A 12813-nucleotide genomic window follows, 5' to 3' on the forward strand; every position below is an offset into this window, starting at 1 on the left:
GGGGTGGCGTGTTCTGCTCTTCATGTTTTGCTGCATTATTGATATAGAACTGAAGTCTCCAGTATGAGGGTCTGAACAAGTACTGATCCAGTTACTATGTGATGCGCTGGACTCACTTCTGTTATCGCCTCTGACTGAGCCAAATCATCGTTCATTTGTGTGTCACACGCTCCCCCTCTCAGACACTGCAGCTCACAGTGGGAGGGGTTCAGCAGCAGAGGCGGTGCTGTCAATCCAGAAAACAGTGGGCGGGGCTAGGCGTGGTCCGGTGCTGATTGCCTATCTACAGGCTTCTGAAATAAAGATCTTTATGGTAAAGCTTGGTGAATTGAGCCTTTACAGGTATCTCCAGGCCCCAATAAAAATCAGGTCTCAGACCAGTTGTGGGATCTGCCTCCTCCCTGCAACCAGGAACAAGCAAAAGTCCGTGCAGATGCTGCTATTTTCTGTGGCGCTGATGACCCTTATGGACACAACTAAATGGCCGTCCTTACATCATAACTCCAACCGTACATGTCTCCTTCTACTGATGCGTTTCACCTCAGCAAGGCCTTTATCATAGCGGTAATCTAAGCTCTGATTGCAGGTGAAACGCGTCAGTGGAAGAGTAATGATGCAACAACGGCTTCCTAGACTATTGTTTCTATCAGTCTCGGCCAGGTTTGCTCACCGCCAGACTTGTATCACGCAGGGCTGCTTCTTATTGCAGTCTGGCCCTCATCTCTTGTCTGTTCTCTGTGTCTCAGGGTGTGTCCTCGAAGTGCGTCAGTATCAGCTGGTGGTGGAAACTCTGCAATGCAAAGACACGGGCATAGAAGAGCGAAACAGGTAATGTTCCAGTGCCCAGTAGTAAGGCCGCTCCAACCTTAAAGCAGAACTTCAGCCATATTAACAAGCGAAATTCTATTGATCGATCAAAACAAAACCAACTTTTGCTGCTAACAAGCCCCTATGTAATAGAAAATATAATGTGGCAGGTCCTCTTTATGGAGACATCAGAGGTCTTACAGACCCCTAATGTCACCTAGGGACCCCAAAGAAGCTGATGAAGCAGAGATCAGCTTCTCCTGGCTCTAGGAGCCGGAGAATGTCAATAGTGACACCGGAAGTGATGCAATGCACGTCACTTCCGGGTCCCGTGATCGGAGGAGAGATCAGTGGCTGGAAGCTTGCTGATCTCCCTATCGCTGGCTGTTTTAAAATGGCAGCAGCAGCCGTGTTCTTGGTGTAACCACTTCCAGCGGATGACGTGTATTTACGTGACCCCACTGGAGGTGGTTAAAGACATCAGAAGGTCATATGACTCCAGAGAGTTGCTGATTGGACAGCCGTGTCCAAAATTCAGTCCTCAATGTCCTTTCAGCCAATATGGGAGCCCTGTCTGAAGCCGCCCGGCTACTTTTATTATAACGAGGGTCGGGGTGGTCGCTTTAATGATTCCACACCAGATTAATGACAGTGAGGGTCCTGCTGGGACAATCTGGGGAAGGTAGGAACACTCTCCCCTTCTGATAACCTTCATTAACATTTAATATCAGTGTCTGTATCTGGGTCGGTCATGACGCAGGAAGTAGGGATGGGGGCGTACGAGGATTATCCTCATTCATCTTATGTAATTGTCTCCTCATTGTGGCCTGTGCAGGGGAAGGTTTGATATCGAGCGGCAACAAGCGGGAGAAGTCAGCCTGCGGATAATCCTATCCAGCAAACGCTGCATCCGCGCTGAAAGGTCACCCGATTTACTGGAATAGATTTCAATTGTTTCTCTTCTAAGGTGACACATTATTCAACTACTTAGAGATTCTCCGATACCGTTCTTTCCAGACCGAGTACCAATACTTCGCCACAAGTACTCGCCGATACCAATTACCGATACCTTTTGTTTAGTGTCATGTGACAGTTTTTCTAAAACAATACAGACTAATGATTTGAGGATGGTGGTGGAGTGCCGGGGCCCGGTCCCAGCTGCAAATGCTGCGTGCCAGGTAGTCCTGCCAATGTCTTCAAGTTGTAGAGGGACTACAAATCCCAGCAATACATTGTACAGCAATGCAGAATAATACCATCCGCTATAGAGGACTACAAATCCCAGCAATACATTGTACAGCAATACAGAATAATACCATCAGCTATAGAGGACTACAAATCCCAGCAATACATTATACAGCAATGCAGAATAATACCATCAGCTATAGAGGACTACAAATCCCAGCAATACATTATACAGCAATGCAGAATAATACCATCAGCTATAGAGGACTACAAATCCCAGCAATACATTATACAGCAATGCAGAATAATACCATCAGCCATAGAGGACTACAAATCCCAGCAATACATTATACAGCAATGCAGAATAATACCATCCGCTAGAGAGGACTACAAATAGAACATTATTTTATATTCTGATTGGACCGTATCTTTAAAAACTTGCATATAACTGAATGAAGGCATATAGGTTACAGGCAGAACATCTGCGAAGGGTGAGCTTGGATGGTTGTAATCAAAGTGTAGGAATGGCTATTGCTGACTTTTTTGTTTGGAGTTGCTAGTCTCTTTGCTGCCATGCTCATCCTGAGGTTTCACTACTGTCACTGACCTGGAAGAAGCATGCAGCCAGTGAAATCAGAAGTCCAGTCTACTAGTAGATATTAAAAACAAAAGCATCTGCATGAGGTCTAGGGCACTGACTTTCTCTATTCAAAGGCATTTGTGGCTTTCATAGCTTTGTCATGACCGGTTTGCTTTAATGCCCAAGCCCCGCCCCTGGCACATAGTGTCCTTTGCTTTGCTCCAATCAGCTGCTGGGAGCAATGCAAATACGCAGCACCTATGAGTATGTGGGGGGCGTGGAGAGTGTAACCTCGGACAGCTCTAGCGCTTGTTGATTGGCCCGGTGCGGTTACATGGGGACAGGTTAAGGGCCTAACCACCAAATGAATGAGCACAATGGGGGACTATGTGCTGCTGGGGGGTCTGCAATTAAAGGGAACCTGTTGCTTTCCCCTCCATGGGCCAGTAACAGGTTCACTTTAATATCAGCCAACTCTGCCATTGCTGTCTCTGTCTTGTCCCTCAGGTCCTACGCCGTGTTCCTTGCTGAGGATGTCACCGTTCTTCACTCTCCGCAGACCTGTCCCTGGTGCTCAGTCGCCGGACCTTCTGGGCCGTCCCCTAGTAAGGTGCGGCGGGTGGAGACTTCCTGGGCGCGGCGCCTCCTGCTGATCCACAGCATGGAGGGTATGCTGACTTTGCCGGACCACAGGAAGGGGCTTCAGTTTCAGGTGAAGGCTTCATGGCGGGATATGAAAGAATCCTCCTGCAGGGGACAAGATGGAGGACAAAGTACCGAGGTACCAAAAGATGGAGACAAGGTACCAAGCAAGGTAAGGAACACACGGGATTGTACACAGGGGCTTCAGTGGAAGCTAAACGGCAGGAGAGATCAGATCACACAGTCACCAGAGTGACCCCGAGGAGGGTGACGCCACCTCCTTTTCTCTACTTCCCAGCCAGGAGGGGAAAATTCGGATTAGTCAATTATACATAAACTGCCAAAAAGCATGCTGCCATTCATTGGCCTTCTGACGAGAATCAGATACACTGTCATAAATGTTTATTTAAAAAAACAAGAATTAGTACAAAATATAATATATATCAAATTATAACATTATTATGGTCTCCTGGTAACAAACCATTCTAGTGCTCTTACCCTCCATCCAAAATATAGAGGTCACATACGTTGCAGTTCTATGTTACTAGGGCTGGTAATGATTACAATTTTCCTGTTCGATTAATCAAAATTTTTTTTTTTATTGATTCATTTCGATTAATTATAACGCACATACAGATCCAACTACATTGGCCTATACACATACAGCACAGCAATGAAGTAATAAAATGAACTAGGATCACACTAATCCAGCACGTTATTAATCTCACGTGCCCCACTCAATATGGCCGCCGCTTGAGTGGGGCAACTCGGAATAATAACGTGCTGGATTACAAATGTATTTACATAGTATAGTAAAACAGCAAAGCCCTAAGGGTGATTGAAACATAAGTATTAGCTTAATAATTGAAGTAGCAGCGCCCGTCCATTCCATGTAAGGACCTGATTGCAACATAATATCAGTACATTTCAATGGGCACATTTCTGGGAGCGAGATGGGGGAGGGGGCGGGGTTAATGGAGAGCCACATAGTGCATATATATAAGTTTAAGATAAGACAGAAGCTTGGTGCTTCTTGGGCAAACTCACCGGCCCAAGTGGCTCCGTCGGCTAACGAAGGGAAGGGGGAGGAGTCCGGTGACGTCAATGTCCGTGACGTCACCGGATCTCCGACGGGGCTCCCGGAAGCCGGCGGAGAGGTGAGTCTCATTGTCGATCAAAAGAATTTTAATCGATCAAAAAGTTTAACGATTAATCGAGGAATTAATCGTTAATTTCCCCCAGCCCTATTATTTTACCAATCTATGAATGTCCTCTTATTCCTCTGCAGGTGTCACTGCTCTTCACTTCCTCCTCAGTTCGGTGGTTTCCTTTACTGCAACCCAACAGACAATATCAGATTATTGCCAGCAAAGAAACGGTAATGTATCACCCTGCAGGAGGAGGACAGACTCCTAGCTCCCTTCTGTCTGTATCACCCTGCAGGAGGAGGACAGACTCATAGCCCCCTTCTATGTATCACCCTGCAGGAGGAGGACACACTCGTAGCTCCCTTCTGTCTGTATCACCCTGCAGGAGGAGGGCAGACTCATTGTTGGCTGTACTCTTTGTATTCTGCAGGATGCTGGAATATTTGATTCGTTGTCTGAGTGTGGTGCGGATATGCCGCGTGCTCCGCGGTGTCTGAAGGTCCCCAGTGATTGGATATTGGAGGATGTGGAGGTAGATTTTGGAAGATATAGTGATGGTGAGCGGTGTGTTTGCTATGTGCCATGTCGGTGATGTTTTCTTCTTGTGTTCTCAGAATTCTGACCATTCGTACAATGCTGAAAGCTTCTCCATAGAGGAGGCCGTGAAGAGCAGGTACTCCGGTCCAGTCTATTGTTTCCCGTCCAGAATGTATCAGTTGTGGTCGGATTTCTGTGTGTATTATCTCTGTGCATTCTGTACTTCAGCAACTTCCCCATCCACCTACCACAGCCATTATAAGGCAGGGGGGGCATTCTCACCAATGGACTCTAGTTTGCATTGTACATTATTGGGAGTGTGGAGCAATAGAAGCGAATGGCAGCTGCATTTTTTATGTTGCACAATTGTTTATCCATATTTTAGGAAACAATACATAAAATGAGTCTTGGTGCGCACACACACAATCTCATGCCACTTTTTGGGGGGAAAATATAAGAGACTTTGAGTAAAGCGATACCAAACATACCAAAGCCAATAGGATTGCTTTTCTTTTCTGTTATTTTATTTATTCTTTACTGTTTTTTATACTTCTTTTTTTTTTTTTTAACTTAACTTAACTTTATTGCTATCACAAGGGGCTAGAAATCCTCCTTTACAGGACAGTACCAGTGATCAGGCAACTCTACAGCTGCCCTGACCAATTGTGCTCTAAAGCCCTCCACCTGCCCTAAAAATGATACCAAGATCACGGCTGCAGCAGGCACCACTTCAGGATCAGAACATACATGTCCGTCCCATGGTCATGGCTAAATACGCAATAGCAGGCTGGAGTTTCTATACATTACATGAGCCGAATGTTGGTTTTTAGATGGATGGGTGTCGAAGGGTGGAGCGGAGTGAGAGCAGCGAACATTTGTTAATTGATCTCCCCTCCAGTGAGTGGCCCTGAAAGCGTCACTTCCGGGTTCAGAGCTGTCATTCTCCGGCTGCTGTGGCCAGGATAGAAGCTGATCAAACACAATATGTGCTTCAGTGGGGGTCCACAGGAGACATTAGGGGGTCTAATAGACCTCTGATGTCTCCTTAAAGAGGACCTGCCATATCTAATATGCTGATGGCCCCCTATGTGATGGCAATAAAATTTCAGTGACACTAAACTCTGAATTGGTGCTGACACTGTCCTTCCTTCTGGAGGGGGGCTACTTGTGTTCCCCATGGTCCCTGTGTGTGTTGTAAAGTAGTCACCGCTCCAAGCTCGCTCCTGTGATGGACTACAATCTCAATACAAATGAGCAAACTAACCATGAGATTGTAGTCCATCACAGGAGCGATGTTGGAGCGGTGACTACTTTACAACACACATAGGGAACATGGGGAACAAAAGTAGCCCCTCCAGAAGGAAGGACAGTGTCAGCGCCAATTCAGAGATGATTTGAGGCTCTACAGCCGAGTGACACACAAATAAGATACATTGTTGTTACTATTTAAGGTTCCTGAATGTATTTGTATGATTTAGCTTCTGGGTTTAATCTTTAAGTGTAAAAAAAAAAAAGAAAAGTTCACATAATCCGCGTGGTGCCTACAAGCATGCATGTTAGTCATCACATTGATCCCTCCATTGATCCATCAAACTGTTTTTTTTTGGGGGGGAAGAGGGGGTTGGCCCTTTTCAGCTTTTTTTTGGTGTAATTTAGGAATGTTAATGGAATGCGGCCCCAAATGTCTCCAGATGGTTAGAATCACGCTTCCCTACGTATTATTGCAGCTGAATTACTGAATGGGTGACAGGTCCACTTTAATGTCATGGGTTGCTACTTATAGGTTTCATGGTCCCTCTATGGACACTGCTCATGTTTTCTTCTTCCAGTTCCAGCGGTTCTCTGGTGTCTGTGAGCGGCGCGGTGTCCTCTCGTTCCATGTGCGGCACGCAAACAGTGCAGCGGCGCGCGCGTTCTCAAGGTAAGCGCGATACCCTTCCCGCCGCATCAGAATCGGTGTGTGGCGCTGACTCTCAGTCTTCTCTCCGCAGACAACTTCCTGCCACCCGGCGTCTCCATCAAGCTCATCCTGACTCAGCCCGTCAGCCAGTCATCAGTATCAGTCTATTTGGATCTGACGCTGGGCCCGTACCCTCTGGGGCTCCTCCCGGGGGCCACGGTGCTAATGCAGGGGCTGGAGAGGAAGGTGTCCAGGTATCTATAACACAAGTCTGCGAGCTGACAGGACGTTCTGGGACTTGGATTTCCTCTGCAGCTGGAGGAACATGTGTTACCCGTCCTCATTTCTGTACTTGGCACTCTGGGCCTCCTTCATTGGGTGGCTGGGCAGTGACCAGAGAAAAGTGAGGCCGGCAGCTGTTTGTGTATGTTTGTCTTCATGTCTATCTGGCTCTCACTGAACCTCTGAAGTCACATGGCTTGTTGGTCTAGGGGTATGATTCTCGCTTTGGGTGCGAGAGGTCCCGGGTTCAAATCCCGGACGAGCCCAATTTTTTCTTTTTAAACCGAAACGTGAGCAGTTTTATTTTTAAGCTGAACCCGAATGAAAAGTAATGCAAGTCTGCCATTGCCGACCTCCTCCTGAAAATGCCAAGTGCCCCGGCTGTCTCTGGCTTCAGTACATTGAGACCCTGAGCAGCCGGTCACACCAGACTAGTCTGCAGATCTGGAGAAGTCAGAGAACCTAATCTGTTTACTTGCTCCACATCAGTCACTTAGAAAGTATTGAAGCCATTGGAGCAGCATGACGGTCAGGGAAATAGTATCTTCAGAAAGAGGGGGGTGGGGGTCAGTAGTTCTTCCTTACATTCTAACTCGGTACTAATGGAAAAAAAAAGGAGCCCCAGCCAGTGGCTTCAGTCCTGCACAGTTCCTCTTCCCCGCCACCAGATGTCCTCAGTCTTCTGACCTGAATGACATCCATCACTGTGGACACGCTGAGAATGCAGGACATCATGGACCCGGCCCTGAGGAGTAGTCACCACAATGCCCCCCACTCAGTGTAATGGTTCCAAGAGCAGCGCTTATAACATCACTTCTATTACTGTGGACATGCTGTGAGTGCAGGACATCATATACCCGCCCCTGAGGAGTCATCACCACAATGCCCCCCACTCACAGAGTAATGATGCAGAGAGCACCACTAATAACATCACCACCACCACTGGGAAGAGATCTAAAGAGGAAAGGGAACCCGAGCATCATGTGACCTGCCGTTTGATCCTGAAACTAAAGGGGGGGTATCCGCTCCCCATCATACTTTGCATTTGTTTTCCTGTCTTGCTGCTAATACTTGTGTGTGTTCTTTCCGTCATGTCAGGTCCGGCAAAACGTATCTCCGCAGTGTGCCCACCACCTACATTTGCGTCCTGAGCCCCCCGACTGAGATCAGGTCTGTGCTCAGCCCCAACCGGCTCTAATAATTCAAAGATGAAGTTTAATCTGCTTATAGTTTACCTTCCCTGGTCCCTCCCCCCTCCCCCAGCATGCTAGTGATATTTCTATATAAAACCTTTCCGCTTTCATTACATATATTATATAGGACCCTGTGATGTCATCACTGGGTCTCTGTGCAATGCAGGCAGGTCATGGCTGGTGGGAGGAGCCGCCAGGGTGCTGTACAACAATCAGGTGTGGGAAAAGGGTTTTCAATCACCAGCCGGAGTATTGATTAGGTGTTTCTGTGTAAGGTGCTGTACGTAGCTGGTGGGAGGAGCCGCCAGGCTGCTGTACATAGCTGGTGGGAGGAGCCGCCAAGGTGCTGTACATAGCTGGTGGGAGGGGCCGGCAGGGTGCTGTACATAGCTGGTGGGAGGAGCGGGGAGGGTGCTGTACATAGCTGGTGGGAGGAGCGGCCAGGGTGCTGTACATAGCTGGTGGGAGTGGCCGGCAGGATGCTGTACATAGCTGGTGGGAGTGGCCGGCAGGATGCTGTACATAGCTGGTGGGAGGAGCAGGCAGGGTGCTGTACATAGCTGGTGGGAGTGGCCGGCAGGGTAGGGGCTGGCAGGGTGCTGTACATAGCTGGTGGGAGGGGCCGGCAGGGTGCTGTACATAGCTGGTGGGAGGAGCAGGCAGGGTGCTGTACATAGCTGGTGGGAGTGGCCGGCAGGGTGCTGTACATAGCTGGTGGGAGGAGCAGGCAGGGTGCTGTACATAGCTTCCTGAAGACATCACAGCGCCCTGCCTCAGTACTGCTCTCAGGAGTCCTCAGCCATGATGCAAGCAGTGGGCTGACCCTTGGGAGGAGTTATGCAAATATCACAATGCCTTGATGGGTGGGTGTCAGTCTGGAGGAGTGGGCCTTCCTAGGCATGTAGACCGGCCTAGGTAACACCCACGCGTGATGCTGAACCTCCACGATTGAAAGAACTGAAATCTAATGATTTGGAGGGGCGGGGCCAAGGATTGTCAGGCTGGGGAGGAAAGAGCTAGATGATTTTGGAGTCCTCCAGCCATGAAATGAGGTTGGCTCTATGTGACTTGCTGCAGCTTTGAATGCACATTGTGAAAATCTTGGTCTTTTGTTCCTGTTGTCACCTTATATCCGGTCTGTTCCTCTTCTTCCTCTCATGTTGTCGCAGTGACAGTCAGCCGGCTCCACCACTTGTGCTGTTCAGGCAGCTCTCTGGTCTCCCCTCACCCCAGCGTGCCGTGTGCTCCGTGACCTTTGTCCTCAGTGTCACCTTGTCCTGGGACTGCTCCATGTGTTGCAGCCCCTTCACCCAGGTAAGCGGAGATCTCCTCCCACACTATTCTGTGTCCCAATCAGTGCCAGGGAAATGTGCTGGTGGCCCGTTATTGATCACCTCCAATCAATGCTCCTCACAGGGCAGCGGTGCCCCGACAAGCTGTGTGATCAGCCCGCACTGACCTCTGTAGCTGCAGGTACTGCGCACTAATTCATCCTCAAAGATCCTAATAAAGATTCTGAAGTCAGTCAGGTTTTCTAACAAAAGTCTCCCAGATTCCTCCATACACACTAAACAGCTTAGAAGGGGAGACTCCTCCCCCTCCCCACCACCACTTCCTGTCCGGGCTATTGTATTCTGACAGCTGGCTCCCACCGCTATCACAACACCCAGCTGATAGGCTGAAAATTGTCAAAGAGTGACTGCAGCCAGACTCCTTCTCAGGCAGTTGAGTATGGACACACCGATGCGAGTACCGATACTTCTCCTCAAGTACTCGCCGAAGCCAATGCCTTTTTTTTTGGTTTTGTTTGGGTCATGTGACCGTTTTTATAAAACAATACAGACTTATTTAGGACACTGGTGGAGGTGCAAATGCTGCCCCCTGGTAGTTCTGTCACTGACTCCAAGCTGTAGAGGGACTACAAATCCCAGCAATCCATTATACAGCAATGCAGAATAATAGTATATGAATTTGCTACATAGTCTGTGCTGCCGCTCTGCTCCAGGGTGCCGGCCTGATGTCTCTGGGGGAGGGTCTCAGAAGGGGTGAGGAGGGTCTCGGGAAGGGTGCGGGGGGTCTGGGGAGGGGGCGCGGAAAGGTGCGGAGGGTCTCGGGAGGGGCGCGGAGCGTCTCGGGAGGGGGCGCGGAGGGTCTCGGGAGAGGTGCGGAGGGTCTCAGGAGAGGGAGCTGTGCAGGCCAGGGGAAATGCTGTACACAGGCGCCCGGTGATTCCCAAGAAGGCTGCCAGTGGTCCCCAGCACACTCGGGACCTGAGGCAGCGGAGTCAGTTTGAACAATGAATGCTCCGGGATCAGTTTTCAGTATTGGGGCATTGTCATGTGTCATGTGTCGTGTCATTGTGGGTATTGCCCGGTATCTGCCCTGATAGTGGTATCTGTGCATCCCTACAATAGGGATACTGTGTGTTGTGGATCCAGCAAGGCCGCCCACCCATTGGAAGCGCAGAGTTCAGATTGAATTTCTCCGCAATGGCGACAGCTGCAGAGACGAGTCCAATAATCCGATCATCACACAACGTTCTCAGACAGGAAATGTGATTCCATCTCCCACACGGATCATTAGTGTGATGTGTGTGGCCGTCATACATGTGGGGGGATTGTACAATCAGCTGACAGTGAGCCTGTGCTCCCCCCGTACCTGACTCCCCCCCCCATCACTCCCCAGACTGAGGTGACTGATCCCGACAATGATCTGTGATTTGCTCTCCTGCATCTGACAGCCGCCATCTTTTCTCTGCATCTCTCTCCAGGGGTCATGTATGACAGCGGGAGTTCTGGGTTGTCATCTTCATCCTTCCACTTGGGAGCCAATATCATCATCCTCTCTGCATCACACTTTGCAGTATTTCCCAATCCCATGACCTGCGTCATGTGACCCATTCATAAAATGCACGCCGTGGTAGTACACTAGGTTCTCTCATATATCGTGTATCATATCTTCCCTTGTTGCCCTTCCATGATGTCATCACTGGGCCTGTCTGGTGGGAGGAGCCGGGAGGCTTCTGTACACGTCGCAGTACCCTGCTTTGGATCCCCTTTGAAGAGCGCCATATGTCATCGCCCGCCTCTCACTGCTATCAGCTGCCTCTGCCATCAATCATTTTGTTCCTCAGCGTCATATGAAGGAACACACCCCCGGCATCCCTTGTGCGTGCCGCTCCCTGCTGGCCACTGGGTGCTGCAGACTTTAGCTGTGCGCTCTGCTGATCAGTTGCTTGAGCAGTCAGGTCTAAAGGGATGCCGGGGGTGTGTTCTTTCATATGACGCCGAGGAACAAAGCGATTGTAAGCAGAGGAAGCTGATAGCAGTGAGAGGCGGGCGATGACGGATGCAGGTTTACAGGGAATAGAGAGTATGCGTTTCCACACCCGAGAGGACTCGCTACAAGAGCGGGGGGAATAGAGTAAGGCCGGAGTTCAGCTTTAACGCAGGAGACCAGAAATGGGGCATATGTAAAAGTAAGGATAACTCGTGTGACTGATCACAGAGCTCAGGAAGCTTCAAGTGCATCGAAAACTTTTTGTATTTAGGTTTTAGATGTTTTTTTATCTGTAACACCTTTTCTGTATGGGAGGCGCTGCAGAGACAAGTTCTGGCCCGGGGGAGAGTGGCGGTGAGGAATCGCGGAAGGAGTGAACTGCCGGTAAGTTTCTCGTTTGAGGCGACTTTTATGAAATGTTTTCACCTTGCAGGATGTGTCATTCTGAGCGCGCACGCATCACCGGCACCCAGGGGCAGAAACATGTACATCAGGGATTCCACTCATGGACCCCAAATCTCATTTCAAGTGAGCCCGTGCCTTGCTCATTCATACAGGGCATCCCCATCCCCCCCCCCACCAAACCTTCACTCCCCCACCACCCTGCTCAGCCTCTGGGAGCAAAGAAAGCACCATGTGACTCGCTCTCCTTCCCCCCCGTGCGACTCGCTCTCCTTCCCCCCGTGTGACTCGCTCTCCTCCCCACCCCATGTGACTGCTCTGGGGCTTTCTGAATGGTCCAGCACTGTCACATGGTAGAGAGTTCTGAAAGCTGTGCAAGGCATGACTTACTCTGCCGCTGAACTGAGGGGCCGCTGCGAATGGTAGAAGTTAACCTCTTCCTGTTACTGGGAGCTGGCCCTTTAACACAATCTAAACCCTGGAGCAGGGGTAGGCAACCTTGGCATCCCACCTGTGATGAAACTACAAATCTCATCATGCTTCTGTCTCTGGGAGTCGTGGCTGTCCGAGCCTTGCAATGCCTCATGGGACTTGTAGTTGCAGAACAGCTAGAGAGCCCAGGTTGCCTACCCCGGCATTAGAGGCAATTCCTGGGCTTGGTGATCATGTGATCACTGTGATTTGGCTGTCACGGTGATCACATGATCAGGAGCCTATCCTGGCAGATTGCAAGCAGTGGCCGGGAGCTGACGGTGACAGCGAGGTCGCAGTGCTGGGGGTGCAGAGTGCGTGTGCACAAGACAGCAATGGCGGCTGTAAGCGATATTAAAGCCCACCGCCATGCTGCCACACATATGT

The 12813-nt window shown here is 49.7% G+C and overlaps 1 protein-coding gene and 1 non-coding gene across 2 annotated transcripts in view; both read left to right on the top strand.

Moving 5' to 3' along the window:
- The window catches only part of CTC1 (CTS telomere maintenance complex component 1), a 28290-nt gene that overhangs the window by 13434 nt on the left and 2043 nt on the right, over window positions 1-12813 (top strand). The window contains exons 12-22 of the mRNA XM_018564799.1: window positions 747-828; window positions 1643-1729; window positions 3080-3386; window positions 4503-4592; window positions 4793-4894; window positions 4977-5035; window positions 6729-6820; window positions 6891-7053; window positions 8180-8251; window positions 9444-9588; window positions 11782-11937. Of these exons, the coding sequence (XP_018420301.1) occupies window positions 747-828; window positions 1643-1729; window positions 3080-3386; window positions 4503-4592; window positions 4793-4894; window positions 4977-5035; window positions 6729-6820; window positions 6891-7053; window positions 8180-8251; window positions 9444-9588; window positions 11782-11937 (1355 nt within the window). The remainder of the gene's footprint in view (window positions 1-746; window positions 829-1642; window positions 1730-3079; window positions 3387-4502; window positions 4593-4792; window positions 4895-4976; window positions 5036-6728; window positions 6821-6890; window positions 7054-8179; window positions 8252-9443; window positions 9589-11781; window positions 11938-12813) is intronic.
- Window positions 7276-7347, top strand: TRNAP-UGG. Its single transcript has one exon. It is a non-coding gene; the product is annotated as a tRNA-Pro (tRNA).

The sequence above is a fragment of the Nanorana parkeri genome, unplaced genomic scaffold, assembly GCF_000935625.1.
Source record: "Nanorana parkeri isolate BGI_ZX_2015 unplaced genomic scaffold, ASM93562v1 scaffold784, whole genome shotgun sequence".
Classification (NCBI taxonomy): Eukaryota; Metazoa; Chordata; class Amphibia; order Anura; family Dicroglossidae; genus Nanorana; species Nanorana parkeri.